Source organism: Oryctolagus cuniculus, chromosome 19, assembly GCF_964237555.1.
Source record: "Oryctolagus cuniculus chromosome 19, mOryCun1.1, whole genome shotgun sequence".
NCBI classification, from domain to species: domain Eukaryota; kingdom Metazoa; phylum Chordata; class Mammalia; order Lagomorpha; family Leporidae; genus Oryctolagus; species Oryctolagus cuniculus.
Window position 1 is genome coordinate 44,088,890 of NC_091450.1, and position 27,412 is coordinate 44,116,301.

Here is a 27,412-nt window from a genome sequence, read left to right on the forward strand (position 1 = left end):
ACACAGCTGGTGCCCACCCTGGCAGCGGGAGCAGACATGGCCCAGCCAGCACGCTGGGCATCAGCCCGGGCAGGTGCCGCCTGCGTGTGCATGGTGGTGGGGAGGGGTGCTCCTGCATCTTGGGGCCGGGGGCTTGGGTGCAGACAGCAGCTGGAAGGCCCACGGGCCTCTGTGGCCTGTGAGGGGTAGGGGTGGGGCCCAGGAATGCAGTGGGGACAGCAGCCAGGTAGAGAAAGGAACCCCGATCCCAAGTGAGGGGGTGGCACCGTCCTTGGGCCAGCAACCTCGGGGTCCTCTCCCTGGACCCCCATCCCAAGAGCCCAGAGCCTCGTCTGTCACGGCAGGTTTATTGTCGGCAACAGAACACTGCGACCCTCAGCACAGGGCCAGGCAGTGAGGGGAGCGTGGGGCTGGGGGCTGGGAACCAGGGGGCACTCAGGTGGAGGCCTGGTCTCCGGGGTCTGGGAGAGCAGCCCACCTGGGCAGGGGTGGGGTGGGGACCCTCCAACGGTGGCTTTGGGCTGGACTTGCCCTTGGCAAGGCAGGGGGAGGGGTGTCCCTGGAGAGCCTGGCCCGGGGCGGCAAAGACCCAGACCCCCGGAGCCGTGAGGTCGGCCATGCTGTGCAAAGCCCCGCCGGCTCCCAACTTCCAGGGCTTCTCATCTCTGGCTCCTGCACGCCAGGGACCAGGCGGAGGGCCCGAGAACACGGCACCGGGCAGGACGGTGGGGCAGGCCACAGGTCTGCACTGCCAGCAGGCGGCTGGGCTCGGCGGGCGGGGTGCTGGCTGGGAGGGCGCCGTGGGCCTCGCGCAGGTCCTGCAGGATCCGCAGCAGCCGGGCCAGGGAGCCCTCAGGGGCTGCAAGCGGAGGGGCCATGAGGGCGGGCATGGCCTCTAGGTCTGAGGACCCCCGTCCACAAGGGGTGCGGGGCTTGGGCCGAGGGACCTACCTTCCCCAGGGCCAGTCAGCTCCCGACACTTCTCCCTGTGGGACAGGACAGAGTGAGGGCCAGCAGCCGCAACCCCCGCCCCCCGCACTCCGCCAGGGCTGCAGGTGACCCAGAGAGGCCGCGGGTAGCCCTGGGGGGCGGGGGTCGACCAGAAGGCCCCTTGCTAATGGGCTCAAACCCACAGCGATAGGAGCCAGTGGTATTTCAAGCACCGTTCCTAATGGGGTTCACACAGCAAGGATGCACGGCCGTGCCCAGCGGGGCTCCGGGCTCCTTGTCCAGGGTTTCTCCTGGCTCAGCCCTCGCTGTCTCCCTCATCTGCTCTGGGAGGGCTGTGCCCCTCTGTGCTGCCCTCCTGGCCCCAGGGGACCAGGCCCTGCAGCTTCCGGGACACCGAGTGGCCACCCTCCCTCCATGCTGCCCCCCTCCCCTGCGGCACCCTCCGCGAGACCCTGTCCAGCCTCACATCTGCCTTTCGCTTGTCCGGCATCTGCTGAGGGCCTGGGCCACGCACGCCAGGACCTGTGAGCAGCCCTGGCGTTCCAGAAGTGGGCACCAGCTCAGCGTGGTCAAGCGACAGGCAGGAAATGAGCAAACAGCTGAGGGGCACAGAAGCCGGGGAGGGCTGAGCAATGCGTCTCTGTCAAGTGCAAAAGGCCTGGGGTGGCACGGCCACCGTGCGGCGAGACAGCAGAGGGGTCTCTGCAGCAGGCTCGGCCCATGGGAGGAGGGAGGCCGGAGACGAGGCCGAGAGGCAGCCGGCCAGGGCACTGCCTCTGGGTTTCACACGTGTGGGAAGCCGCTGGGGTTCTATGCAAGGGAGGAAAATTATCTGTTAGGTTTTAGAAGCCGATCCAGGGAGGCTGAGTGGGGGCAGTGAGGAGGGAGCAGCTCCGGGGGTCGGAGCTGGGCCCACTGTGAAAGGGGACCGGCAGAGGGGCGGGGGCGGGGCGACCAGGTGGCGTGGGTTCCAACCTCAGCCACACAGGATCAACACAGCAACCCGAATCCTGCAGGGGTTATACGTGGAGGGGAGCTGGAACAGGGTCTCATGGACATGGCAGGGAGGGGAGGCGGGGGGCAGGTGGACGCAGCCCTTAGGTGGACAATGAGGTCACTAGACAAGGGGATGGGGGTGGGGGTGCAGTGCGCTAGGCCAGGCCATCAAGGAGAGGAGGCGATGGCAAAGCGACCAGGGCCGCACTCCCAGGGGAGCAGGTGCATCTGGTGGGGCGGAGGGAGAGCCAAAGCCTGTGCAGGGACCAGATGAGCCCTGGAGACTGGAGGAGGAACAAGGAAGCGCTCACTCAGTGCCAGCCCCGGGAGTGAGGGACCCCTGGCCTTAAACACCCCGGGGCCGAGCCCACCCAGAGGTGCACAGATGGAGCCCGGCCTCTTCCTTCTTGCTCTTTCTTTTCTTCCTGCCTTTTTCCTTTCCTTTCCTTCTAAGGTTTGTGTGTTTATTTAGCGCAAAGGGAGAGTTACAGAGAAAGATCTTCCATCTGCTGGTTCACTCCACAGACATCCGCAACAGCCAGGGCTGAGCCCAGCCATTAGCAGGAAGCTGGATTGGAAGTGGAGCAGCCAGGACTCGAACCGGTGCCCCTCTGGGGTGTTGCAGACGGAGGCTTTACCTGCTGTGCCACAGTGCTGACCCTGTGGCATCCTGTTTCTTAAAATTGTATTTAGCGGGAGCTGGGCGGTGGTGCGGTGGATAAAGCCACCACCTGCAGTGCCGGCATCTCATGTGGGACGGCCCAAGTGCTTGGGCCCCTGCCTCCCATGTGAGAGACCCAGATGGAGTACCAGGCTCCTGGTTTCAGCCTGGTCAAGCCCGGGCTGGAGTGGGCATTTGGGGAGTGAACCAGAACAACTCTCCATCCCTCTCCATTGTCACTCTGTCTTACAAAGAAGTAAATAAGTAAACCTTTGAAAACAAAGTTACTTTTTTAAAAGCCTCCTGTTTTTCTAAACTGGCTGGGGCTGGGGGCACTAGGGGGAGGCGGGCAGAGGGGCCGCAGTGGTCTCCACCCAGTGGGGGGGGGCCTGGATCCCAGCCGCAGCCCCCGGCCCCTCCCTCACCGTAGCGCAGGCTCCACGCCCAGCAGGTGCCGGTAGATGAGCTGAGCCTCCAGGTCGTGGTCCAGCGGGTCACTCCACTCCTGCAGGGTCACCCGCGACCGCGTCCTGTCGCAGCCCCCGTCTGGGCAGAGAGAGAGGGCAGAGTTAGGGGCGGGCACCAGGCGACCGCCACCAGCCACTTCCTGTGAGGGGCGAGGCCCCAGAGGCCCGGGCCTGCCCACTCTGTCCTGCTCCCCCCTCCCCGAGGCCGGCAGCTCCTCTCGGGTTCAGCTCCCAAACCATACAACCCACGACCTCGGAGCACAGGGGCCGTGCAGGACACCACGCGGGGAAGGCCACGTGACCTCTGGGAGGTCACGGTGTGTGGGGCGGGGGCCGCTGGGGCTCGGGCCCTGAAATGCCCCTGCCACTTGTCATCTGCCCCCTCCCAGCCACCCCCCCATCTCTTCTGTGAAGCTGAGGGACAGCCTCGCCCCTCAGGCCACGGGGAGCCCCCTTGCAAACAATGAGGGCATCGCTGGGATGGGCACAGCAGAGGCTGCAGCTCAGGGCCACCCACCAGCAAGGCCCTTGCAAGGGGCCACTGGGAGCCACCGAGCCCCGCCCACCACCCAGCAGCAAAGCCAGGGCTGTACTGGGGCAGCAGGATGGGGGGGGCGGGGCAGGCTGGCCTCTCCCACGCTGGGCCTGGCCTGGCCTGGCCCACAGGCCGAGGGCACAGGGTCTGAGTCCGCTCTGCAAAGCCTAAGGGAGGGAGGGAGTTGGAAAGTTCCAGATCTGGGACGGGTGGTGTGGTGCAGTGGTTAGCCACGGCCTGTGCCGCCGGCATCCCATATCCCAGTGCTGCCTGGAGTCCCGGCTGCTCTGCCTCCTATCCAGCTCCCTGCTAGTGCACCTGGGAAAGCAGCGGAAGATGGCCCAAGTGCATGGACCCCTGCACCTACGTGGGAGACCAGGATGGAGCTCCAGGCTCCTGGCTTCAGCCTGGCCCAGCCTTGGCCACTGGGGGCATTTGGGGAGTAAGCCAGTGGATGGAAGGTAATATATCTCTCTCTCTCTCCCTCTCTCTTGTCACTCTGCCTTTCAAATAAATATTTTTAAAGAGTGTGTGCTGTCTAACACGGCAGTCACTAGCCACGTGAGGCTAAAATCAAATAACATCGTGCAAATTTGAGGCCTAGTTCCTTGGCTGCCCCGGCCACATTTCAAGTGCCTGGCAGCCATATATGCCAGGGGCCGGGGTTCTGCACCCCTTCCAGCATCACCAAGAGTCCTTCTCGAAGCTTCTCCCTGCCTGCCCCCACCCCCCTTCCCTGGCCAGCTCCAGCAGCAGGCTGGCCCTTACGAACAGGATTCTGGGGGCAGGTGTCTAGCTTAGTGGGTACCAGAATAAGACGAGGGTTCCCTAGGGTCCCCGTCACATGAGCCTGGGAAGCCAGGAGACCGAGGGACCGTGACGAGCGTCCAGGCCCCCTCCGAGCTGTCACCACGTCACGTGGCACCTCCCAAGTCGCCCGGGCCCAGACCCTTTTTTGCCCAGAGACTCTCAGACGCTGGCTTCCCAGCCCAGGGCAGGGGCAGGGGGCGGGGCCCCACTCCCACCTGACTTGTCCCGCTGGTGGCAACAGCTCCACTTGTCCCCGCGGAAGACGCCGGGGTGGTAGGAGCCCAGCAGGCCCGGGTTGTTGAAGCTCACTTTCCGCAGCGCCGACAGCCACTGGTTCAGCTCATTCACACACTGGAGGGCACGCGTGGAGGCTGAACCACTCACAGGTCACCTCCTCCAGGAAGCCCTCCCTCCCCGGAGCTCCTACACCACACCCGAGGGCACAGGGCTGTTTGAGCAGAACACAGGCTGGATGTTGGCCCCCTCGGCCCCACCCCTGGGTGTTCCAGACCCGCCAGCAGGCCCTGCGCCTGGGAGCTCCTCTCTGCCAGCCAGGGACAGGCACTCCCAGGGTCCTGGGACCTCAGCCTTCCCATGAGTCCTTGCCCCAGACACGCCCCTGGCTCGCTGCCCCGCCCCGTCCCAACCCCCGCACTTTCCCCCTGGCACCCCACTTGACCCGTCTTCTCCCCTGGGACACAGGCCCCTCCAGGGGGGGCCCCTCACCGAGAAGCACCCAGCAGGGACACAACACACTAGAGCAGACAGATGGAACGAAGGACTTGGCATGCCAACCCGGAGAGGGGGCACTGGCGGGCCGCATCGCCACCTGCTCAGGTGTGCGGGAACAGCGTCCCAGAAATGGGTGTCCCGGGCAGGCTCCAAATCACAGGCTGGCCCCCGCCCGGGCACCCTGAGCCACACACACAGAGCTCCCCGCGGATGCCCCGGGGCAGCCACAGGCCCTGGCCTCCCGGGATGGACACGCACGCACACGCACGCACACACAGCCCCTGGCCGGGCCCGCACCTTGCACTGCAGGTAGGCGGTCTGGGGCCGGCCCGCGTCGTCCGTGTAGATGACCTGCATGACGTGGGAGCTGCCGAAGCTCTTCTCCTCCACCTTCTCGGCCGCCTGGATGTTGGCCAGCTTGACAAGGGCACTCTTCTGCGACAGGCAGGCAGCGGAAGAGAGGGTGAGAGGCCCAGCAGGGGTCACCCCACGTGCCCACTGCTGGGCTGCACGCAGCCTCTCCTGGGAGCCCGCTGTGTGAGTGACCGGCTCAGGCCCGAAGCCCAGGCCGCCCAGGCCTCCTGCCGGCCTACTGCCTAGCTGCCTTCCTCCCTGTGGCTGGCCACACAGCTGTTCCTCTGCTCCCAGGCCTGCTGCTGGCTGTGGACCAGACCCTGCGCCTCTGTCCTGTGTAGTCACAGAGTCCGAGCCATGCCGTGCCCTCCCGCCCACCACGACAGAGAGAGCCATGCATCCAAAATCGCCACTGCTGGTAGGGTTTGGTGCAGGGGATAAGACTATGCTTGGCCGGCGCCGCGGCTCACTAGGCTAATCCTCCGCCTAGCGGCGCCGGCACACCAGGTTCTAGTCCCAATCGGGGCGCCGGATTCTGTCCCGGTTGCCCCTCTTCCAGGCCAGCTCTCTGGCCAGGGAGTGCAGTGGAGGATGGCCCAAGTGCTTGGGCCCTGCACCCCATGGGAGACCAGGAGAAGCACCTGGCTCCTGCCATCGGATCAGCGCGGTGCGCCGGCCACAGCGCGCCAGCCACGGCGGCCACTGGAGGGTGAACCAACGGCAAAGGAAGACCTTTCTCTTTGTCTCTTTCTCTCACTGTCCACTCTGCCTGTCAAAAAATAAAAATAAATAAATAAATAAATCAAAAGGGGGCCGGTGCTATGGTGCAGCAGGCTAAGCTGCAGCCTGAGAGGCCAGCATCCCATATGGGCGTCGGTTCGAGTCCCAGCTGCTCCACTTCCGATCCAGCTCCCTGCTGGTGAACCGGGCAAAGCAGCGGGAGACGGCCCCCATGTGGCAGACACGGAAGGGGTTCCTGGCTCCTGGCTTCGGCCTGGCCCAGCCCCTGCCGCTGTGGCCGTCTGGGGGGGTGAACCGGTGGATGGGGACCTCCCTGTCTCGCATCCTCTCTCTATAACTGACTTTCATATAAAATCCTCAGTAACCATGAATGAAGTGATTTGATTCATTGGCCCCACGTCCCCAAGGGGCCCTCAATTTTTGAGCCCCTGCTCTCTCTGCTCAGGGAACGCCCACTCCCAGCCCACGGCCCCCACTGCTGCAGGGCCCAGGAGGGCAGGGGGCGGGGCCTGACACAGGACAGCAGGGCCAGCAAGCTCCTTCACCCGCCCCCAGCCTCTCTCACCTGCTGGGGGCTGGGCCAGGCACCCCGCACACCACCCCCCTAAGCCGGGAGACACAGCTGGGGCCAGGGGACACAGCTCTCCGCCGACTCCGCCCCTTCGTGGGAGGACGGAGCCCGAGGGAGGCCGGCCCAGGGCATGTCCTGCCTCTAGCTTGCCAGCATGGTGCCTGGTGCCGGGCCCTGGGTTTGGACCCCCAGAGACCACCTGGTCTAAGTCTCCACAGGCAGGGACCACCCACCCGAGTGGGCAGGCAGGGCCCACAGCGGGTGAGACACTTGCCCTGTGCACACACGGCTGGGCCGGGGCTGCAGCCCAGGCCTGGAAGCGAGCAGTGGGATGCCCGGGCCGGGGCCTGGCCACCTCCTCTGCCCCGGGGGCTTGGGTAAGGGGCGGGGGCAGTGGGGACTCCCACCTTGGAGCCGGGCGTCTTGGCGAAGCTGAGGGCCTCGGTGGTGAGGGAGAAGTAGAGCTTCTTGAAGCAGGAGCCCAGAGGGCCCTTGCCCTTGGCCCTGTGGATGAAGAGCGGCCCCTCCTTCACGGGCGGCGCTGGCAGGCTGAGAGACCGCTGCAGGTCCAGCTCTGCGGTGCGCAGGGAGGGGCCTGAGCTCAGGCAGGGGGCGGGGCTGGGGCGGGGCCAGAGCCAGGGGCGGGGCAAAGGGGAACTGAGACCGTGGCCAGGGACTGGGAGGGACAATGAGGGCAAGGCCCAAGGACAGGGCCAGAGATGGGGGCGGGCAAAGGGAAACTGGAGGCTGTGGGCGGGGACAAGGGCTCAGGGGGCGGGGCAAAGGGGAACTGGAGACTTGGGTGGAGGTGGGTGGGGCCAGGGCCCAGGGGCGGGGCAAAGGGAACTGGAGACTTGGGTGGAGATGGACAGGGAGAGAGGCTCAGGGGGCGGGGCAAGATAGAACTGGAGACTGGGTGGAAGTGGGTGGGGCCAGGGATCCAGGGGCGGAGCAAAGGGAACTGGAGACTGTGGGTGGAGGTGGGCGGGGCCAGGGGCAGAGCAAAGGGGAATTGGACTCTGTGGGCGGGGCCAGGGGCGAGGCCAAGGGGGACTGGAGGCCGCGCACAGCCGCGCTCACCCTCCTCCCCTTCCAGGTCCACCAGCCTGGTGATGAACTCCTTGAGCTGCGCCGCGCCCTGGCGCACCGTGGGCTGCAGAGGCTCCATCCACACCTCCTTGGCCCTGGACGCCAGCGTGTCCATGTTGCCCACGTTCTGAACGGCCTGGGCATGGGGGTGGGGGGGGTGGGGGGTTGACAGCAGGCAGGACCAAGGGTCACCGCAGCCCACTCCCCCGCAGCTGCTGGGATGGCGGCAGCGCTGGCAGAGGCCTTGTCCGCGGACCCGCCCCAGCCTCAGTGGGCATCGAGACCCGTCCCTCGGCTCGAGTGCCCACGCGAGACCACCGGGGCCGGGGTGGGGGCCCCTGCGCCGCCCCCGGCCAGGCCCCCCCACCTTGGCCAGCAGGAGCAGGGTGCGGCTGGTGCGGGCGTCCGGGTGCCGCTCCCGCAGGTGGAAGAGCTTGGGGGCCATGATGGCCGGAGAGAAGAAGCGCAGGCACAGGAAGCTGGTGACGGCGACGAACGGCGCGTTCTGGAGGGCAGAGCGGGGGTGGGGCTGGGTCCCGGGAGGGCCCTGGGCTCGCCGCCCCCGCCCCCAGCCCGGGGCCCCTCGGACCGCGCACCTCGTGCTGGGCGCCGGGGAAGCGCTCGCGCACGCGCAGGAAGAGCTGGCGGAAGGTGGCACGGACCACGGCGGGGCACGCGCGGACCGAGCGACAGATCGCGCTCAGCAGCGCCCCCAGGTGGGCACGCAGCGTCTGCGCACTCTGCTCCAGCACCTCGGCTTCCGTCTGCGCCCGGTGCAGCCCGGAGCACCTGCGAGAGCCGGGGCGGGTGGGCACCGAGGGTCGCGGGCAGCACGGCCACGGGGGACACAGAACGACACACACAGGTGGGCAGGGTGACGGCAGGTAAACCCAGACACCCCCCTCCCTCCCTCCCCGGGGTTCCCCCAGGCCTCACCCTACGTCTCTAACTTCCACCCTGCTGGGGTCCAGCTCCACGTACTTCTTCTCTTCAAACACCCTGTCAAGGACGGGGCCCAGCACGCCGTGCAGATACCGCATCCCCGCCACCTGGGGGCCACCGCGAGCCGCGTTGGTCCTGCCTCCCCCTCCCCACGCCCCCAGCCCCAGGGAACTGCCAGGGTGCAGCCAGGTGCGGGAGCAGGCAGCCCGGTGCACCGATTCCCCGTGAGCGCGCCAGTGGCATTCTTAGCCATACAGGGCCCCGGGGGCCGCAGGCAGACGGCATGGTTCTGTCCCAGCTCTGAAATGGAATGGAGACAACAGCCCGGGCGACCTCACCTTCAGAAAGGACTCCATGGACTTGGAGGCCAGAGAGTTGCTTCGAAACAGGGTGTTGGCCTCGCCTGCAAGAGGATGTCCCAGTGGGGGGGGGGGGGACGAGGACAGAGGGCCTGGGCTCCCACCCCGCTGTCCACCTCTGCCCATGGCTGCTTCCCCTGCCTCCCTATGAGTCCACCCCAACCACCGCCGCCGCCGCCACCGCCGGCTCCCTCCCAGGCCTCACTGGTGCGGACCAGCTCCAGCTGGAACAGCAGGTCCAGGAAGTCCTTGGCCAGCCCCTGCCCCAGGAAGAGCTTGAGCAGGTTGGTGGCCACGTCCTGGCGGCACTCGGTGGTCGTCGTCTCCTCGATGATGGGGATCAGCTGCCCGGGGCCCTGCAGGAGGCAGCGGGGAGTGGCAGGGCTGGGAGGCCCCCTCTCCGCAAGGAAGCCTGCAGAGCCCCAGGGGACCCGGGAGGGGGCGCTTTGCCGAGGAGTGGCTAGGTGCACGGCGTGGGGCCCTGACCAGTTCCTTCACATCCTGAGGACAGGGGACACAGGCCGCTGCCGCTGGACCCGCCCGCCTCCCCCAGGGCCCCCTCACCTGGGCACCCAGCGTCACCTCCTGGCACAGCAGCTGCACCAGAGGCTGGTAGCAGCTAGAGGGCAGCACCGTCTCGTCCCGCAGCCGCACCTCCAACTGCAAGGAGCCCAGGTTGCCCCTGGAACGGGCAGCCCGTGACCTCTCCACCAGGGACGCAGGCCACCCGCTGCCCGGGGTCGCTCCCCTCCGGGCCGGCCTCAAGTCTCCCCGAACCCACCCGCCACCTGCCCAGGCTGTGCCGGGCCGCTTCCTGCTCCCGCATTACATGGGAACGCCATCGGTCTTTAAGGCCTGACTCTCTGCCGCCTGTCTGCAAACCTTCCCACCCACAGTCTGCCCCAGAACAAGTCCCCCAGCGGATCCTGGTGCCACCTGCCAGGGACGCCAAGGCTCCGGCAAGCTAAGCACGTGGCCCGGTTAGACCTAACACCCCAGCTTCCTCTCTCTGATGGAACCTTAAACTTCTCTAAGCCCTCCTCCGCCCTCTGCATGGCACAGCAGCAGCCATCAAGATGGGTCCTGGGCTGGACGCACACCTGTCCACCTGGCCTGCACCTGCTTAAGGGCCCTGTGCAGGGAGACAGGGCTAAGGCGTCCTGGGGTGTAGGGTGCTCGGGCCAGATAGGGCTGTCAGGTTTAATGAAGGCACAGCACAGGACATCCAGCGAAAGTGGAATATTTCTAGGAAGTTTATGTTGGAAATCCCTACCCTAGCATACTCGTGTCAAGCCGAAGTCCAGTGTTAAGTGGCTGTCCTGTGTTAGCTAAGAGCAAGTCTGCTCCCAGAGGGTCCTGGGGAGGAGTCAGAGCTGTGTCTCAGGACACGACTCTGGGGACCTGAACCCTCATCTGGGAGGTCTGCAAGGAAGCCATTAAAGGGAAAGGGTTGAGGTTTTTTTTTTTTTTTCTTTCTAGAAACTTCCAGAAGGCAGAAAGCATTTCTGAGCTCAGAGGCCAGAGCTGTGAGGAAGGCGAGGAGCAGGCAAGTCTACAAACCCAGGGCTGGGTCCCCAGCCCTCTGCCCAGCCCCCTGAGGCCCCCAACCCCACTGCCCACGTGCGGGTACTCACTCATGCCGCCGCCGCTTGGCCTGGTCGGGCTGCAGGCGGAACCAGCCCTCCTCCAGCCGGGCTGCCCACAGCCTCTGCACGCTGACCACCACCTGGAGGGCAGGGCAGGCAGGGGCTGCATGGGAGGGGCACCTGCCAAGGGGCCCTGGTCCTGAGCGGTCCTCCCTGGGCCAGGTATGTGGCAGGTGCAGCCTGGGGGAGGGGCTGAGCTCACTTTGCCCAAGAAGTCGTTCCGGCTGACCAGGTCCCAGTCCCAGGCCTCCACGCACAGCGTCTCAGCCGCCCCCTCCTCAAGTTCAAACTCGAAGGTCTCGTTCCAGCGGGGGTAGCACGACTTCTTCACAATCTGGCCCAGGAAGGGGTGGGCAGGGCTAGGGCGGGGTCCTCTGCGTCCCCCACCCTCCAGCCCAGGACGGAGCCACCACCCTGGCTGTTTCCTGGAGGGGTGGGAAGTGGGGTGGGCAGCTGTGGGCTCTTGCCATCCCCCTCCCCTCCCGTCCAGCATGCAGCCACAAGGGCTGGGGCTCCCTGCCACCCCTCTGAAAGGCAGCGCCAATCTGACCTCCTAGGGGCTGGTGAGGGGGAGAGGCAGTGTCCCTGAGGGTCCTATCCCCTCACCCCGGCCCCTCACCGAGGTCTCCTGTGTCCGGCCGTTGTAGCGCACGCGGACAAAGGGGTCAGATGCACCATTCCTGTCCTTGGGGGCGAGGCCCCTGCGGGGTGGGGGGGGACATCGAGGGAGAGCCATCATTCTCTTGTCACCCAAGCACGCACCCCCCACCCCATCCCAGTCTAGCCTGCCCCTGGCTGCCAGCGTCCCCACAGCCGTCACCCCAGGGACCCCACGTGGCCACCTGGAGGAGGGAAACGTGGCTCCCCCAGACGGAGCAGCGGCCGGTCACCTGCCAGCTTCCTGCCCGGACCCTGCCCTGCGTGGGCCACTGTGGGCCCAGAGCCCTCGGGGAGAACAGGGCCAGCTGCCCCCTGCTTGCCGTAAACACCGCCCGCCTCTCCCACGCCGACCTCACGCTTGGGGGCGCAGGGTTGGGCGACTGGTTGAGTGCTGCTCGGGGCACCTGCTCTCTGTATCACAGTGCCTGCTTTTATGCCCCAGCGCCGCTCCTGACCCAGCTCCCTGCTGATGTGCCTGGGAGGAGCAGCTGAGGGCTCAAGTGCCCCCCACGTGGGAGCCCGTGGGTGAAGCTCCTGGCTCCTGGCTTTGGGCCCTGCCTGCGGTGGGCATCTGGGGAGGGAACCAGCACACAGGAGACCTGTGTCTCTCTCTGCCTTCCAAATAAAAAGAAAATAAAGTCAGATTTTCCCGAAGCTGGACGTGGAGAATCCTAGAATAGGAAGAAGATGTCCTTCCTCCATTTGTGGCAAACAGGGCTCCTGGTGTGTCTTTGCTGAGGCCCAAGGGGGGACAAGTCCCCTCCCTCTGCCCACAGCGCCCCTCTCTGCTGAGACTTGGGAAGCGGCTGCCTGGCCTGGCCTCCGTGTCCCCAGGAACGGAGCTCCTGGGAGGGCAGGGGTGGCCGGGAGGAACTTCTTGGATGTCCGTGGCTGGGGATGTGTCCCAGGGCTGGGCAGTGTGTGTGTGTGTGTGAGCCTCGTGCCCGCGGTGGGGGGAGGGGCCGGGGTGGCTGGAGGGAGCGCGGGACAGGACTGCCGAGCCCCAGGACCGCCTTCCTAAACCGCGCCCCCTCCTCGTTTGCCCAGTGGGCTTGGGGTGGGGGTGGTAGTGGGGGAAGGGGCTGGCCGGCCGGGGGTGCTCCCCGCTGGCTTGGGGCTTGGGTTCCGAGTGGGAAAGGAAGGCGATTCTCAGGGAGTATGTGTGACTCACACCCAGACCCAGACAGGATCCACAGCTAAAAATACCGCGGGGACAGGGGCGGGGGTGACCCTGGCACAGGTGACTCAGGCCCAGGGAGTCTTCTAAGCCACTGCCTCCCCGCGGTGGGGGGTGGGGGAATCCTGCCAGGTCACCACTCACACACACCCAGGTCACACTGGAGTTACACCGGGGAAGCTCAACGTTAGCCCTGGGGCATGGGGGCTGTGGACTCCCATCTGGGGCCCACGCACTTGGGTCGTGATGGCTGGAGTCCCATCCCATTACTGGAACCTCACCCCTCCCCCAAAGAGTCACCCCTTCAAGGCAGGAAAACCCCCCCCAGACTGTGTGTGCAAAGCCAGCATTGGAGGGAGCAGGCCCTGTCCCCGGGAGGTGGAGGTGGGGGGACAGGGGCCCGGGACCCCCCTGCCCACTGCCCAGCCCCCATCTCACCTGGCCTCCAGCACAGAGCACCGCAGCCGGGGGGCCCGGGGCCCCGGCACCACCTCCAGCCGCAGGTGGATCTCGCCCTGTACCTCCTCGTTGGGGTCCACCTCCGTCAGGTGGGCCCAGCCGCTGAAACCTGCGGGGCTGTGGCTTAGTGCGGCGGCAGAGGTGGGGGGGCTTCCCCTCCACACCCCTTCACCTTCCACCAGCCAGGTGCTACAGGGTCCCTCCCCACCCCCTCTCCCTGACCTGATCCCCTGTGACAGGCAGGAAATTGAGGCTCCTTAGCTGACCGGCAGCAACTGGCCCGCAGTTGCCCATGCCCTTGCTACGGGCCACGCTGTGCTCGGGGGTCCTGAGCCTGCCTCCCTGGGGGTCTGCCACCTCTGTCCTCAGTTCCCCTGCCTTAAAACAGGAAGAGAGGGGCTCTCGCTCCCCTGGGGCTGCTGGAGGAGAGTCAGGGGTCTCTGGACTCCGGAGGGGCTGGCTGGGCCTGCGGGCAGGAAAGGCCTTGGGCCTGGTGGGGCCAGGAGTCAGCAGGCTCGCAGACAGGAGCAGGAGTGCGCTGGGGGAAGCGGGGGAGCGGCCACAGAGCAGGTGGCAGAGCCTGCACTCAGGGGACACCTCGCCCTGGGGGAGGAGCCGTCCCGATCCGGGGGCAGCATGGGGGGTGCAGGAGATGCCGCCGGGGTTCTGTGCAGAGGGAAGGTGTCTGGGAGGGCGGGGGAGGGGGGCTCTTACCCTTAGGGTGGGAGGCCAGGGTGTCCCGCGTGAAGTACACCTTGCCGATTACATCATCTTGGCTGCAAGGTGGGGATGGAGTCAGAGCCAGGCAGGGCTGTGGTGCTGCCCCCTGTGGCCCGGCACCTGCTCCCACCAAGCTCAGGGCTCCCCAGAGCGGGCAGGGAGGACGACACCCCGGTCCCCGGCAGCGTAGCCCGAGCGAGCTGGACTCAGGATCCTGCCTGCTGGACACTTGGGGGCGTGTGATGTTTCTACCTGTGGACCAACACAGCTGCCCACACACATGCCAAGTGCTTGCCCCCTCTGGGGGCCCACTGCATAAGGCCCCGCCCCATGCACGCTCTCGCACACGCGTGATGGGCCACGTGCACACCCTCTCCCCAGCCCCCAGCTGCAGTGGCCCCCAGCGAAGAGCAGGGCACACCCACCTGAGGGCGTCCTCATCCATCACGTAGAAGGCCACGGTGTGGAAGGTGGGCGGCAGGTGCACCTGATACTCCTCACCCCAGAAGGGGCACAGGGTCTTCCACACAGTGGCTGTCCTGTAGGAGCAGACCCTCAGCAGCCGCCCGGGGCCACCCAGGGCCTGGGCTGGGACAAGGCGGTGGTGGGGAGGCTGTGTGACATGAGCCTGCCTTCCCCACATCTCCCCCCGCCCCAACCCCAGTACCAACATCCGGCTCCGCCATCTGATGCTGTGTCCTCCCATCCCAGACCCCACCACCCACCACCCGTCATGACTCCCGGACTGTCCTCAGTGCAGGGGGCACGGGCATCTCACACTGGGAGAGACTGAGACCACCACTGGGAAGCGTTGGGACCACAGCCGGGTCTCCCTGCTCCACCCAGCACGGGTCAAACCTAAGAAGACTGGGCGGGGGGCTGAGGCCCCCAAGCACCAGATGATGGCTTAGTCCCGGGAGGGTCATCTGAGCTCTGTGGCCCATTGCCCTGTCTGTGTGGACACAGTCAGAGCCCCCGTGTCCTGTCCCCTCTTGCGTCCGTGTTCTGGAGAGACTATGGACCAAGATGTAGGCCCTGCTTCAGCTGGGAGCCTGGTGGCCTTGGCTAGGGGTGGGCCATGGACACTCAGGTGGGCAGCACAGCACAGCAGCTTTGGCTAGGAACTTGGGGGCAGAGGCCTGGGTGAGGACGGGCGTAGGACAGGCCACGACCCAGAGCCAGGACCAGACCAGGGAGGAGGTGCCCGCGCTCTGAGGTCCAGGCCCGTGACCTTGGGCCCTCACCGCTGTGTGGGGGTTAATGATACAGTGCCCAGCTGTTGCACTGAGTTAAATGGGATGGGAAAGGCTCCAGGGACAGCTGCCATGACAACACCACCTGCCTCTCAGGGTTGTAAAGACGAGAAGGCGGGGCAGAAGCAGGGGGAAGGCAGGTGAGCTGCAGGTGCGCAGCCCCTGGCCCAGTGCCAGGTGAGGATGAGGTCTGGCTCTCTCACCCGCTGCCTCCAAGCCCTCGCCCACCCCCTGTGGGAGGCTCAGCCCCACTCAGCCCGCCCCCAGCCCCACTCAGCTCGCACCAGCCCCCTGCCAACCCCGGGGAGTGGGCGGTACCTGATGATGGCTTCGCTGTCCACCTTCACGATGCAGTAGGGGTCACTGCTGCCGGTGCTGCAACACACAAGTCAGGGGGCGTGGTCAGTGAGGGGGCGGGGCCTACCGGGCAGCTCCCGGCTGCCTGCCAGGGGCCCTCAGGGACCCGCCCCCCCGGGAAAGCCAGGAAGGCGCCCGCCGAGTCCATAACGGCCCTCAGCACCGGGCTGGGAGGGGACGGATCGGAAAGGGCAGGCACCGCACCAGGGCTACCCCTCCCTGGGCAAGGGCCAGGTTGGGGGCGCTGTTCACCGTTCCTCCTGGGAGGGAGCAGAGGCAAGGGTACTCCTCCCTCCGGCCCTCCCCCACCCACCCCGGGCAAGCTACACCTCTGCCCCTTGAGCCTTTCACCCCGGCCCCTCCTCTAGGAACCCTCTCCTGCCCCGGGGTGGTCTCCCCTGGAATCTGCCGCCATAAGCTGCCTCCTCCATCTGCCTACGAGTAACCTGAGGGTGGGGCCCACTTGTGCGTTGCCAGGGCCTCACCAGGGCTGTGGCACAAGACCGGAGACTCACGAGTGTTTACTGAGTGCGTGGACAGTCTGCCAGGAGCTCCTGGCCATCTGGGAAGGGCAGAGCGGGCGAGGCAAAGCCGGGGCGTGGGTCTCAGCTTGCAGGGTGGAGGGCGAGGGGGTCCTGGGGTGCAGGGGATCAGGCCCAGGTGGGTACTCTGTGGAAGCCAGCCTCTGGGACCGCCCTTCTGGCCTGCCTTCCCCAAAAGGAAGCGTCGCGGGGGGGCTGGGGAATTCCAAGTTCTGCTTCTCTTTTCAAATCGGGTTCTTCCAGCCAAGGAAGTCACAGGGCCGACCCAGGCAGACGCCGAGGGCTTCGTTTTCCAAGTCGGCACTGTCACACCCACTCCCGTGGTGGCTGCCCTGGAGCCCGGAGCCAGTCCCTCCCAGGGGCGCGCGGTGAATGTTCGCGCTGCCCAAGACCTCCCCCTGCCACCAATCCAGAGACCCTGTAGACACCCCAGCCTGCAGCCTACCAGCCCAAAGCCAGGGGGACCTCAGGACTCAAGCCACCAGGCCCCTGTGCAGCCCACGTGCAAGGCTGGGCTGCAGGACCCAGGATCCATGCGTGCATGTACTGGGGGTCTGCAAAAAGCTCCCCGGGGCTGGGGAGGGAGAACAGGGATTTGGCACAACTGTGAAGACGCTGCTTGGGGCATCCATATCTCCTATCAGAGTGCCCGGGTTCAAGTCCTGCCTCTGGCTCCTGACCCCCGCTTCCTGCCAATGCAGACCCTGGGAAGGCAGCAGGTGACGGCTCAGGTAGCCGGGTCCCTGCCCTCCATGGGGGAGAACCAGATGGTGTTCCCAGCTCCTGACTTCAGCCTGGCCCAGCCCTGGCTGTTGTGGGCATGTGGGGAGTGAACCAGTAGATGGAGAAACTCTTATCTCTGTCTTTCAAAATAAATAAACCATGTTGCATGTCAAGAGCCCACCTGGGCAGCTGGCAGAAGGGGCGGTGTCAGGACTGGGCTGATGCCAAGTTCAAGGCCCTGCGTGCCCCCATGGTCCCCGGTGAGCTCCTGGGGCCTGGCCCTGCCCGGCGCCCTCCTTCTCACAGCGGTCTGTGGCTGGGCTCCTGGTTCATTTCTCCTTCCCCAAGACGGCCGCGTGGGCCCAGGCTGGCCACCTCAGGGCCTCTATATTTAGGGCCTTGGCAGTTTACAGCTCTGGAGGAGAAAGGGTGAGGGCAAACCCTGAAATAGCCCTGGGCCCGTCCCCAGGGCCACGGGCCGTGGGAGCCCGTGGGTCACTGGTCACCGTGAGATTTGGCTGACCCAGGGACCCGGGGCCGGGGGCTGGTAGGAAGCAGCCCAGCGCGTGTGGGCAGGGGTGCAGGGGGTGCAGCAGCGCCTGCTACCCCGGAGGGGAATAAAAACTCAGTGCCGCTGCGTAGCGGGAAAAGCAGCCATCCGCAGCACCAGCATCCCATACGGGCGCTGGTTCGAGTCCTGGCTGCTCCACTTCTGATCCAGCTCTCTGCTATGGCCTGGGAAGGCAGTGGAGGATGGCCCAAGTGCTTGGGCCCCTGCACCCGCGTGGGAGACCAGGAGAAGCACCTGGCTCCTGGTTTCAGTCTGGCCCAGCCATGGCTGTTGTGGCCATTTGGGGAGTGAACCTGCAGATGGAAGACTTCTCTCTTCCTCTGCCTCTCCCTCCCTGTAACTCAGCCTTTCAAATAAAATAAATCACATGAGTGGACATGGCAGGGAGGCAGGCAGGGCAGGTAGTGAGCTCCCCGTCCTCAGAAGTGTGCAAGTCCCGGCTGGAGGAGATACTGCTCAGGAGCCGGGCTGGGGGGGGGGGCGGGCTCCCCACCACTCCTGCCTAGGAACCCGGGGAGGACGTCTGTGATCTCCACACCACTGCCGTGCCAGCTGCCAAACACAAGGCTCAGTGCCAGAGCCCTGGAGCCAGCCTGCCACCTCGGGCGGGTGGGGATCCTTGGCCTGTGTCTGCAGGGGACACAGCGGATTTGAATCCTGACCTCTCTGGCCACCTGCTGTGTGACCTTGTCTTCCTGGTGCCAAGTCTCCATTTCCCCATCAGCCTCACGCAGGCATGAGGTGGGAAGGTGCTCCACACCTCTCCAACTCCCAGCCGTGGCCCAGGTCCCTCAGGGCACCGGGACGCAACAGCTACTCCCGCGCGCGCGGGAGCCAGGAACCCGCTCAGGGTGCCAGGGAGAGCCCTGGGGAGGAAGAGAAGCCGGGGAGGAGCCTGGGAGATGAACAGATTGCAGATGGCAGGAGGCCGCTGGCTGTGCCAGGCAGGGGGCTGCGGAGGGCAGTGGCCCTCTAGCAGGGGCTGAGCTGGCCAGGTGGAGTAGGGGCTGGGCCGACACAGCTGGCAGTCAGCCCTGTGAGCTCCAGTCACCATGGGCAGGGGTGGAGAGGACACGTGAGTGGGGGACAGGACGAGGAGCGAGAGGCCGGAACCAGGGGGACTTGGAGGCCCCGTCCCTGTGCCCTGGGATGCTGAGAGCCTGGGCCAGCTGCTGCTCGGATGGGGAGGGAGGCGACAGACGGAGGGGCCGCTCCTCCGAGCAGCCACCAGCCAGAGGAGGCACCGATGACCTACTTACCAGTGTCTGTGTGTGTGTGTGTGTTGGGGGGGGTGCTTAGAGACAGGGCAGGGCCGAGACCCCTCTCAGAGCTCATCTGCCTTCCCACCCCACAGACCCCACCCCTGCTGCACAGAAACCCACCTTGAGATCCCCCCACCCCTCCCTGGCCATTCCCATGGCAACTGCGAAGCTCGGCCGGCCCAGGGGGCCTTGAACTGGAACTGCTCATGGCGCTGAGCACGCTGGGAAGCTCACAGGGTTCATTGTTCTTAAGAGAGATGCTCAGCCCCGCCCCCACTCCCTTCCTGGGCACCCGGGAGCCTGCAGAGGAGTCCAGTGTACTTTGGACCCCGGGCCACCTCCAGGCTCCTCTGCCTCCTGCCACACCACCACCCCCCCAGGCTGTCAGTTTCCCCCTCCCTCCCTCTACAGGGATTTCAACCCTCAGGTCACAAAAACAGAGCAAACTACCGACAGCTGCACAGGAAGACAGCGACAGAACCAAGCCGGAGAGCCGGGGAAGGGGCAGCTCATCTCTGCCACCCACTGAGGATTGTCCCCACCACCACCACATCTGGCCAGAGACCAGGAGAGCCCTGGATGTCAGCGCCTGTCAAGAGGCCAAAACTTCAAACCCTGCTCAGCTTCCTGGGATGAGCGCTTCCCCTCTCTGAACCTCGGCTTACCCATCTATAAAATGGGACAAGGATAATGGCCATGCAGGGGGTGGGGTTCAAGGATTTAAGGGGTGACTCAGGTAAAGCTGAGGGCACAAGCAACGGTGACCACCTGCCCATCCCGTCCCTGCAACCTGCACCCTGGCCCCCTGACCCTACCCCACTGCTGCAGCCATGCGCGCAGAAGCCCCGAGACAGCCCCTGGGCCCCAGAGCCTGGCCAGGGTCATGCCCCCAAGTACCAAGGGCTCTGGAATGGCTCAGGGAGACCCCCCTTTCTCTAAGGGGGCACCCCGCCCCCTGCAGCCACACCCAGCAGTTCACCTAGGACGTGTGAGCGCCAGTTCTGGTGCCTGAAGCCCCTTCCCCTCGGGGAAGCCCTCTCCCCACTCCCCAGCCCTCATGGGCACTCCTGCCCAGCTGTCACCCCCCAGCCCCGTCCTGTGCCCTCTTCCTCCTCCGCGGCCACCCCCGCCCCTCCCTCGCCTCTGCTCCACCCGTCGGCTGGCTGGTCTGGGGGACCCAGAAAAGGTCAGGCGCACAGAAGGGCGGCGCCCCCGCCCCTGCAAAGTTGGGGCTCCCACCCCCCGCCGCGCTCACATGTCCTTGGCGGGCAGGTTCTTCCCCTCCACGATGCGGATGGACAATGAGCTGCGCTTGGCCATCGCGGGTCCGGACCGCGGGGAAGCCCACGCCGAGGTCCTGGGAGGCAGGCGGCGGGCAGCGGGCCGGCGGGCGGGCGGGCGCCGGACTGGGCGCCTCGGGGGGGCGGGCGCGGGGGCGGGGCAGTCACTTCCACTCCATTCATCCCCGCCCCCGCCCCACGTGCCGGGGGGACGCTGAGCCCGCGTAGGCCAATCAGCGGCCGGAGGTTCCCGGGGCTGGGCGTGGCCATGCGGGGCCGCGGTGCTCATTGGCTGCCTGGGGCGGGAGAGGGGCGGGGCCTTCGCGGAGGCGCAGACACCGTGCGGGCGCGCGGGGCGCAGACCGGCGCCCCTGCAGGCCGGAGCCCCGGGCGCGGCGGCGCGGCGGGCGCGCAGGGGTGGGGATGGAGTCTTGCCTGCGAGAAGGCGCGCGAGGTGGAGGCGCGGACCCGCCGCGCGGGGACAGCCCGGGCCTCGCCAGTCTGTTGCGCGGGAATGAATGAATGAATGAATGAGCGGTTGCAGGAACGGGGCCGACAACGTGGTGTTTGGGTTGCAACCGCCCGGCTGCAGAGGGAGGAGGCAGGAGGTGCGGGGCGCGGAGGCGGGGCCGGAGCACCTGCTGGCGAGGATGTTAATGATCACCCCGGTTACTCACTCCTCCGACACCCCTCGCCATGGGAACCTGGGCTGCCTAAGGTTCTCCTGCTGGAAATGGAGAGTCACACAGGCGACCCCAAGTCTCCCCTCCACTACCCGGAGGTCAGAGTTCCAAGGCGCCCCCTTACCCTTGGGGCTGTTGTCCCAAGCGCGACTGCAGAGCCCAGTCTATGAACTGGTTCCATTTCAGCACCTGCCAACGCAGGTGTGTGGAGGGTGCCTGGCACAGGCTCCGGCTTCGGTGACGTTGTGTTTGCTTTCCCCATTTTGTTATTGCCATGCTACCACTACGTATACACCGCCCCGAATCCAAGAGAGACCGGAGACTCTCGACACTTAGAACAAAAAGCGGGTGAGCCAGACGCACGGGTCCCCCGAGGCATCTGCTCCCCTGAGGTCCCCGTGCACGGCTCTGGACACCGTCCCGGCCCATAATTCGTCATCACGTGTCTCTTCGTTTTCTTTTATAATAGGAGCTTACTGGTTTTTTTTTTCCCCTAAGATTCATCCATTCATTTGAAAGGCAAAGCCACAGAGAGGCAGTGGCAGAGAGAGAGAGAGAGGGCTTCCATCCCCTGGTTCACCCCAAACAGCTGCAACAGCCAGAGCTGCGCCAATCCGAAGCCAAGAGCTTCTTCCAGGTCTCCCATGTGGGTACAGGGGCCCAAGCACTTGGGCCATCCTCTACTGCTTTCCCAGGCCATAGCAGAGAGCTGAATCAGAAGTGGAGCAGCTGGGACTCGAACCAGAGCCCATATGGGATGCTGGCACTGCAGGTGGCGGCTTTACCTGCTACGTCACAGTGCCGGCCCTGAGCTTACTGTTTATCCTCACGGTTCCTTTATGCATCTTGGGGATCCATGCATTTCTTTTTTTTTATTTTTATTTATTTATTTTTGGACAGGCAGAGTGGACAGTGAGAGAGAGAGACAGAGAGAAAGGTCTTCCTTTGCCGTTGGTTCACCCTCCAATGGCCGCCGCAGCTGGCGCGCTGCGGCCGGCGCACCACGCTATAGGATCCATGCATTTCTATCCATAAAAAGCACCCCGACTTCCCTGTGTGGACATCATCTCCAAGACAGACCAGAGGCCCCCGTGGCTCTCAGACCTGGCACCTGGAAGAGGCAGGTGGGGACTGACTCCCGGGCCAGCAGGTACCTGTGTGCAGGGCGTCCATAGGGTGGGCTGAATTTCCTGCTTCCGGTGGGGCCAGCTCCCCAGTGCCTCCCCCAGCCCACCCGTGAGCAAGCTGTAATCCTTATGTGAGCAGTACACAGAGCTTCTCATGACTGCTGAGCCTGTCTCTCTCCCTCTGCACTCCCGGGTTTGGGGCCAGGCCACTTGGGAAGGGGAAAAGTTTTGGTGCCTTCTTGCTCGAGTGAGGGTTCATATCCCGGCTGCTCCACTTCCAATCCGGCTCCCTGCTAATGGCCTGGGAAACTAGGGACACATGGCCCAAGGGACTGAGCCCCTGTCACCCACATGGGAGACCCGGAAGAAGCTCCTGGCTCCTGGCCCAGTCTTGGCCATTAAAAGAAAATAATTTTTTTTTCCTATTTGAAAGGAAGAAGGAGAGAAAGAGACAGAGATGTCCCATCTGCTGGGTCAAATGCCCAAAACAGCTGGAGCTGGGCCAAGCCAAGGGAAGCCAGAAGCTAGAAGCTTCGTCTGGATCTCCCGTGTGAGGGCAAGGACTCAAGTGTTTCAGCCATCACCCACGGCCGGCCAGGGTGCACCTCAGCGGGAAGCTGGAACCGGGAGTGGAGCCAGGACTCAGACCCAGGCACTTGAAATCGGATGTCGTTGTCCCAAGCAGTGCCTTGAAAGACGCACCAGACGCCCACAGCCCGGCCATTTCTGAAGCCTGGTTGGTGAGTGGTGGTCGGCCAAGTCCATGGTTGGGGTCAGGCTGCAGGCTGTCCCTGACCCTAGCTGGGAGACCACAAGGCTGGCCCCGGGGAAGCTGCTGCTGGCCATGCCCCTCGCCCCACTCTGGGAAGCTCACTGACCCCAAGGGCAGCTCTGTCCCTCTGCAAACTCTTCCAGCCAGGAGCAAAGCCGGGAGCCCCATCTCACCCCCATGGAGCCTCCAGTATGGCCCTTGTGGCCTAAGCCATGACTCAGCGCCTTCAGCCCCGCCCGCTCTGCTCCCGAGCCAGGCTTCCCTCCCCCACCGTGAGTCCAGTACCCCGCTCCGACCTGTCACGTCCCCTGGGACAGCCCTTCCAAAGCGGACAGGAATGGACCGAACACGCCCTTCTGGGTGGGTGGTGGACCCTCAGTGAGGCCACCCATTGGCCGCCTACCTGTGTTGGCCCTCACCTCCTGCTCTGGCTAATTCAGAACTGGATGCCTTGGCTGGCTACCAAGTGTAAGCCAAAACCAAAAAACAAAAACCAAAAAAACAGGCTCAAAGGCGGCACATTGCTGGGGACAGTGCCCCACTCACATCGCTGACCTGGGCACAGCTGGGCACTCATCGCTCATTGGCTCAAGGCGGAGAGCCAGGGACAGCTGTGAGCACCTGTCAGGGGAGGGAGGGGACCTGGACAGAGGAGGATGAGAGTCCTTGTGCTGGGTGGTCCACAGAGTGACAGCGCTCATCTCGAACTTGCCCTCGTCACACCAGGCGAGTCTTCCGCGCCCACGAGAAGTCACCTGGGCTCCTGGTGCCCACACATTCTTGTGACAACCTGTGCGGTAGGTACCGTCACCCCCACTTCCCTGAGATCCCCGGGATGTGCCGGCCGTCCTGCTGCATGCCCGCTCCAGAAGGGAGGGTCGGCTGGGCGGCTGGGGGCTGCACCTGCCATGCTGCTGGCCCCACCCCTGCTGAGAAGTGAGGCCCCTCCCTCCACATGGCCCCTTGCCCCACGGCCTGCATGCACAGGGATGGAGCAGACCAGCGTCAGCCCAGGCTGCAGCCAGGGAGGGAGGCCGAGTCTTCAGCTCCTTCCCAGCAACGGGTCTCAGGGAGAGGGTGAGTCAGAGGGTGGGGCCGGGTGGGGGAGGGGAGCTCAAGCCTGGCTCCGCCCGTGGCGGGCTACAGAGGGGACCCCTTGACCGAGCGAGCCACAGCCCTCATCACTCATTCATTTGTTCACTCGGTCTCTGGCTCTTGACTCAGCATTTACGGAGCGCCTGCTGTATGTACAAGCAGATCGCTGTCCAACAGGAAGATGGGGGAGGGCTCGGCGTGGGGGAGGGGGGTGCATGGGACAGGAGACCCGGATGGTGTTCCAGGCTCCCGGCTTCAGCCTGGCCCAGCCCTGCCTATTGTAGCCATTTGGGGAGTGAACCAGCAGGTGGAAGATTCTCTCTCTCTCTCTCTCTCTCTCTCTCTCTCTCTGCTTCTCAAATAAATAAATCTTTAAAAATTATGTATTCGCCAGCGCCGCGGCTCACTAGGCTAATCCTCCGCCTAGTGGCGCCGGCACACCGGGTTCTAGTCCCGGTCGGGGCGCCGGATTCTGTCCCGGTTGCCCCTCTTCCAGGCCAGCTCTCTGCTGTGGCCAGGGAGTGCAGTGGAGGATGGCCCAGGTGCTTGGGCCCTGCACCCCATGGGAGACCAGGAAAAGCACCTGGCTCCTGGCTCCTGCCATCGGATCAGCGCGGTGCGCCGGCTGCAGCGCACCGGCCGCGGCGGCCATTGGAGGGTGAACCAACGGCAAAGGAAGACCTTTCTCTCTGTCTCTCTCACTGTCCACTCTGCCTGTCAAAAAATAAAAAAATAAAAAAAAATTATGTATTCACTTGAAAGTCAGAATTATAGAGAAAAAAGAGAGGCAGAGAGAGAGAGAGAGAGAGAGAGAGGTCTTCCATTCGCTGGTTCATTCCCCACATGGCCACAACAACCAGGGCTGGGCCAGGCTGAAGCCGGGAGTCAGGAGCTTCCTCCGAGTCTCCCACGTGGGTGCAGGGGCCCAAGCACTCGGGCCATCCTCTGCTGCTTTCCCAGGCGCATTAGTGGGGAGCTGGATCAGAAATGGAACAGCCAGGACTTGAACTGGCGACCACATGGAATGCCAATGCTACAGACAGCAGCTTAACCTGCTAAGCCACAGCATCGGCCCCCTGTAGAAACACGTGAGAAGAATTTTATAGCTGTTTTTGAAGCTATCTGGCTACAAGTCGCTCAGTTGATTTGCTGCTGGCCTCGGTTTCTGTACAAACATCACGTGTTCTTAGGAATCCCGGGAATTCTTCCAGAGCGAGACAATGAGGCTTCCAGATGGTTCTCATGTGCAGGGTCACGTTTGGAAACACCAAGGTCAGCAATGGACGAAGCTCACACGAGGACAGGAAGTCGACATTTACTGGTCTGAGTGTTGCAATGCCAGCGTTCTGGAACCAGTGCATTTCTGCCCCCTCAAGGATTTTTTATGCCCGTGGACATCTTGCCCACAAGGCCGACCGGGCCAACTGCCCCTGCCCCACCAGGCTCCGGCCGTGGCTCCCGGCACCTGACCCGGCTGGATGGGAAGAGGAGCAGCCGGGACACGATCCGGTGCCCATATGGTATGGGATGCCGGCGCCACAGGCAGCGGCTCAGCCCCCTATGCCACAGCGCCGGCCCCTCAAATCATGGTCTTCAAACAGAGGCCTGCAGTGGAGAGTGAGGGTCCCGGCTGCCCTACTCGGTGGCACCTGCTGTGTGACGGCGGCCCAGCGACTCTGCCTGGCCCAATCTCCTTGACTCCTCCATAAAAGGGGGCACAGGGGCCGGCACTGCGGCTCAACAGGCTAATCCTCCGCCTAGCGGCACCGGCACACTGGGTTCTAGTCCCAGTCGGGGTGCCAGATTCTGTCCTGGTTGCCCCTCTTCCAGGCCAGCTCTCTGCTATGGCCAGGGAGTGCAGTGGAGGATGGCCCAAGTGCTTGGGCCCTGCACCCCATGGGAGACCAGGAGAAGTACCTGGCCCCTGCCTTCGGATCAGCGCGGTACGCCGGCCGCGGTGGCCATTGGAGGGTGAACCAACGGCAAAGGAAGACCTTTCTCTCTGTCTCTCTCTCTCACTGTCCACTCTGCCTGTCAAAAAAATAAAATAAAATAAAAAATTAAAATTAAAAAAAAGGGGGGGGCACTGGTGGCTGTGGACAGAGGGCGCTGGTGAGCCCCTGGTCACCAGGCCACAGGTGGCCCCTTCTGGGCCAGAACTCCAGGGATGCCCTCGGGGCAGCAGGGCCCGGTGCCACAGCCCCCTTTCCTGGCCTGTGCAGGCCACGCCTCCATGCCCGGGACCTCGCCAAGGACTCCAGGAGTAGACGCCCGGGGCTCAGTCCACCCCCCAGGCAGGGAGCTGCAGTCATGGCTCCGGCCTCCCTGGAGGACAGACATGGAAGGAGAAAGCACCGGAAGCAGAGAGACAGGAAATCGGGAGAAAATATGAGGACAGGGGGACGGGGGTGGGGCAGGAGCCTGGCCCAGCTGGGAAGACTGCTTTTTGTTCCCTATCAGAGGTCTGCGTTCAAGTGCCGACTCCACCCCCAATCCCAGCCACCTGCTGAGTGATCCAGCAGATGCAAGTCCTCTCTCTCTCTCTCTGCCTTTCAAATAAAAATAAATAAATAAATAAAATCAAAATAAAAAAATCAAAATACAAGGACAGAGGGCTGCTCCTAGACCGCAGACCGAGGTGGGGCAGAGAGAAGAGAATCCCGCCCCCCAGCTCGCCCCCGGGGACCCTTGCGGGGGTGGGGTGGGAAGGCGCAGGGTGCAGGGCCCCCGGGCTTCAGCGGAGGTCAGGGTGGGCAGAAGCTGGTACAGGTTGGGGACAGGCGTCCCTCAGGTGCCCTGGGGGGCCGGGGATTCCAGTGGTCGGCAGAGAGTGGCCGCAGCCCTGAACACGAGATGACCTGCGTGGGCTTCCTCTTTCTTGGAGACCCCCAAGAGCTGCTCCCCTCAGTCCTGGGCCCTGCGGGTGCTTCCCCAAGTGGGAAACTGAGGCTGGCCAGACAAGGGACAGAAAACAGGAGTCCTGGGTGTCACCTGCCAGCCCACAACTGGGTCCAGCTCTTGGCCACAGTTTCTGACAGTAGCCAAGGGCACCTCCTTCCCCGAGCCTGGAGGTGCCCTGGGTGGGCTTCCTGGAAGAGGCAGCCCCCGGGGCTGGACTTGAAGGAGAAGGGCTGGCCTCTGGCACCCCAGGCAGGACCAGATTTGGGACAGGGCCAGTGCAGCTGCAGAACGTAAATCTGTCACAGTTGCTGGCGCCACAGCCTCGCCCGTGCCCCAGACAGGAGCCAGGAGCCTTGGGTGGAAGAGGGAGCTACAGCAGGGGGGGCGGGGAGGGGGATCCCGCCCACGCCATGCTCCTCTATGGGCCCCTCCCGGCGGCTGGGCACCCCCCACAGCCACCCCCTTCCTCTGCCCGCACAGTGCCCCGTGCAGGTTGGGGACCGGGGACCCTGGCCTCTAGCTGCAGCCCAAGCCTTCGCTGCCTCCCTGCAGGGGCCCCCACTTTGTCCCAGCATTGGCCTTCTCTGTGGCGGGCCTCGCCCCCACCTCCCCCACCCCCCCGTCTCTTCCTGCCCACAACTTTCTGGCACACTCTATAGACTCCTGATGAACAAACACAGGATCCCCTACGTGGCCCCACCTGAACAGCTAGCGCCTACCCCTGGGCCCCACCTCCCAGGTCCAGCCCAGGAGGCCCGCCCACGCCCCATCCCGGTCACCCCGCCCCCTGGCTGTATTCTCATTACCATGCGTCCATCTTCACAGGAGTGGAAGTATACAGTGGTCTTCCTTGATTGCTGTCACTCAATGTCAAGCATGCACTGAAAAATTCTAGAAAGTTCCAGACCAATTCTAGAAGGAGAGCCTCAATGGTGTGCCATTCCGAGCAGTGTGGTGAAACCCGGCGCCGGCCTCT

The 27,412-nt window shown here is 64.7% G+C and overlaps 1 protein-coding gene across 4 annotated transcripts; it reads right to left on the bottom strand.

The window, feature by feature from the left end:
- Positions 1–328: 328 nt before the first annotated feature.
- On the bottom strand, positions 329–27,412 carry LOC103346668 (ras GTPase-activating protein 4). Of its 4 annotated transcripts, none has more exons than XM_051837946.2 (21): positions 27,243–27,412; positions 15,442–15,498; positions 14,296–14,409; positions 13,865–13,926; positions 13,130–13,259; positions 11,474–11,555; positions 11,057–11,188; positions 10,843–10,934; positions 9,773–9,890; positions 9,414–9,564; positions 9,188–9,252; positions 8,844–8,956; positions 8,504–8,696; positions 8,275–8,412; positions 7,899–8,043; positions 7,226–7,392; positions 5,450–5,587; positions 4,636–4,771; positions 3,034–3,154; positions 952–986; positions 329–859 (listed from the first exon to the last, which is right to left on the bottom strand). In XM_051837946.2, exons 1-21 carry the CDS (start codon positions 27,251–27,253, stop codon positions 660–662), a joined length of 2,400 nt encoding a protein of 799 aa, XP_051693906.2. In that variant the 5' UTR covers positions 27,254–27,412; the 3' UTR covers positions 329–659. The 4 variants fall into 4 exon arrangements, 3 of the variants coding, with proteins under 3 accessions (XP_051693906.2, XP_051693904.2, XP_069920579.1); XM_051837944.2 differs by lacking the exon at positions 27,243–27,412 and adding an exon at positions 19,834–20,009; XM_070064478.1 differs by lacking the exon at positions 27,243–27,412 and adding an exon at positions 15,996–16,148.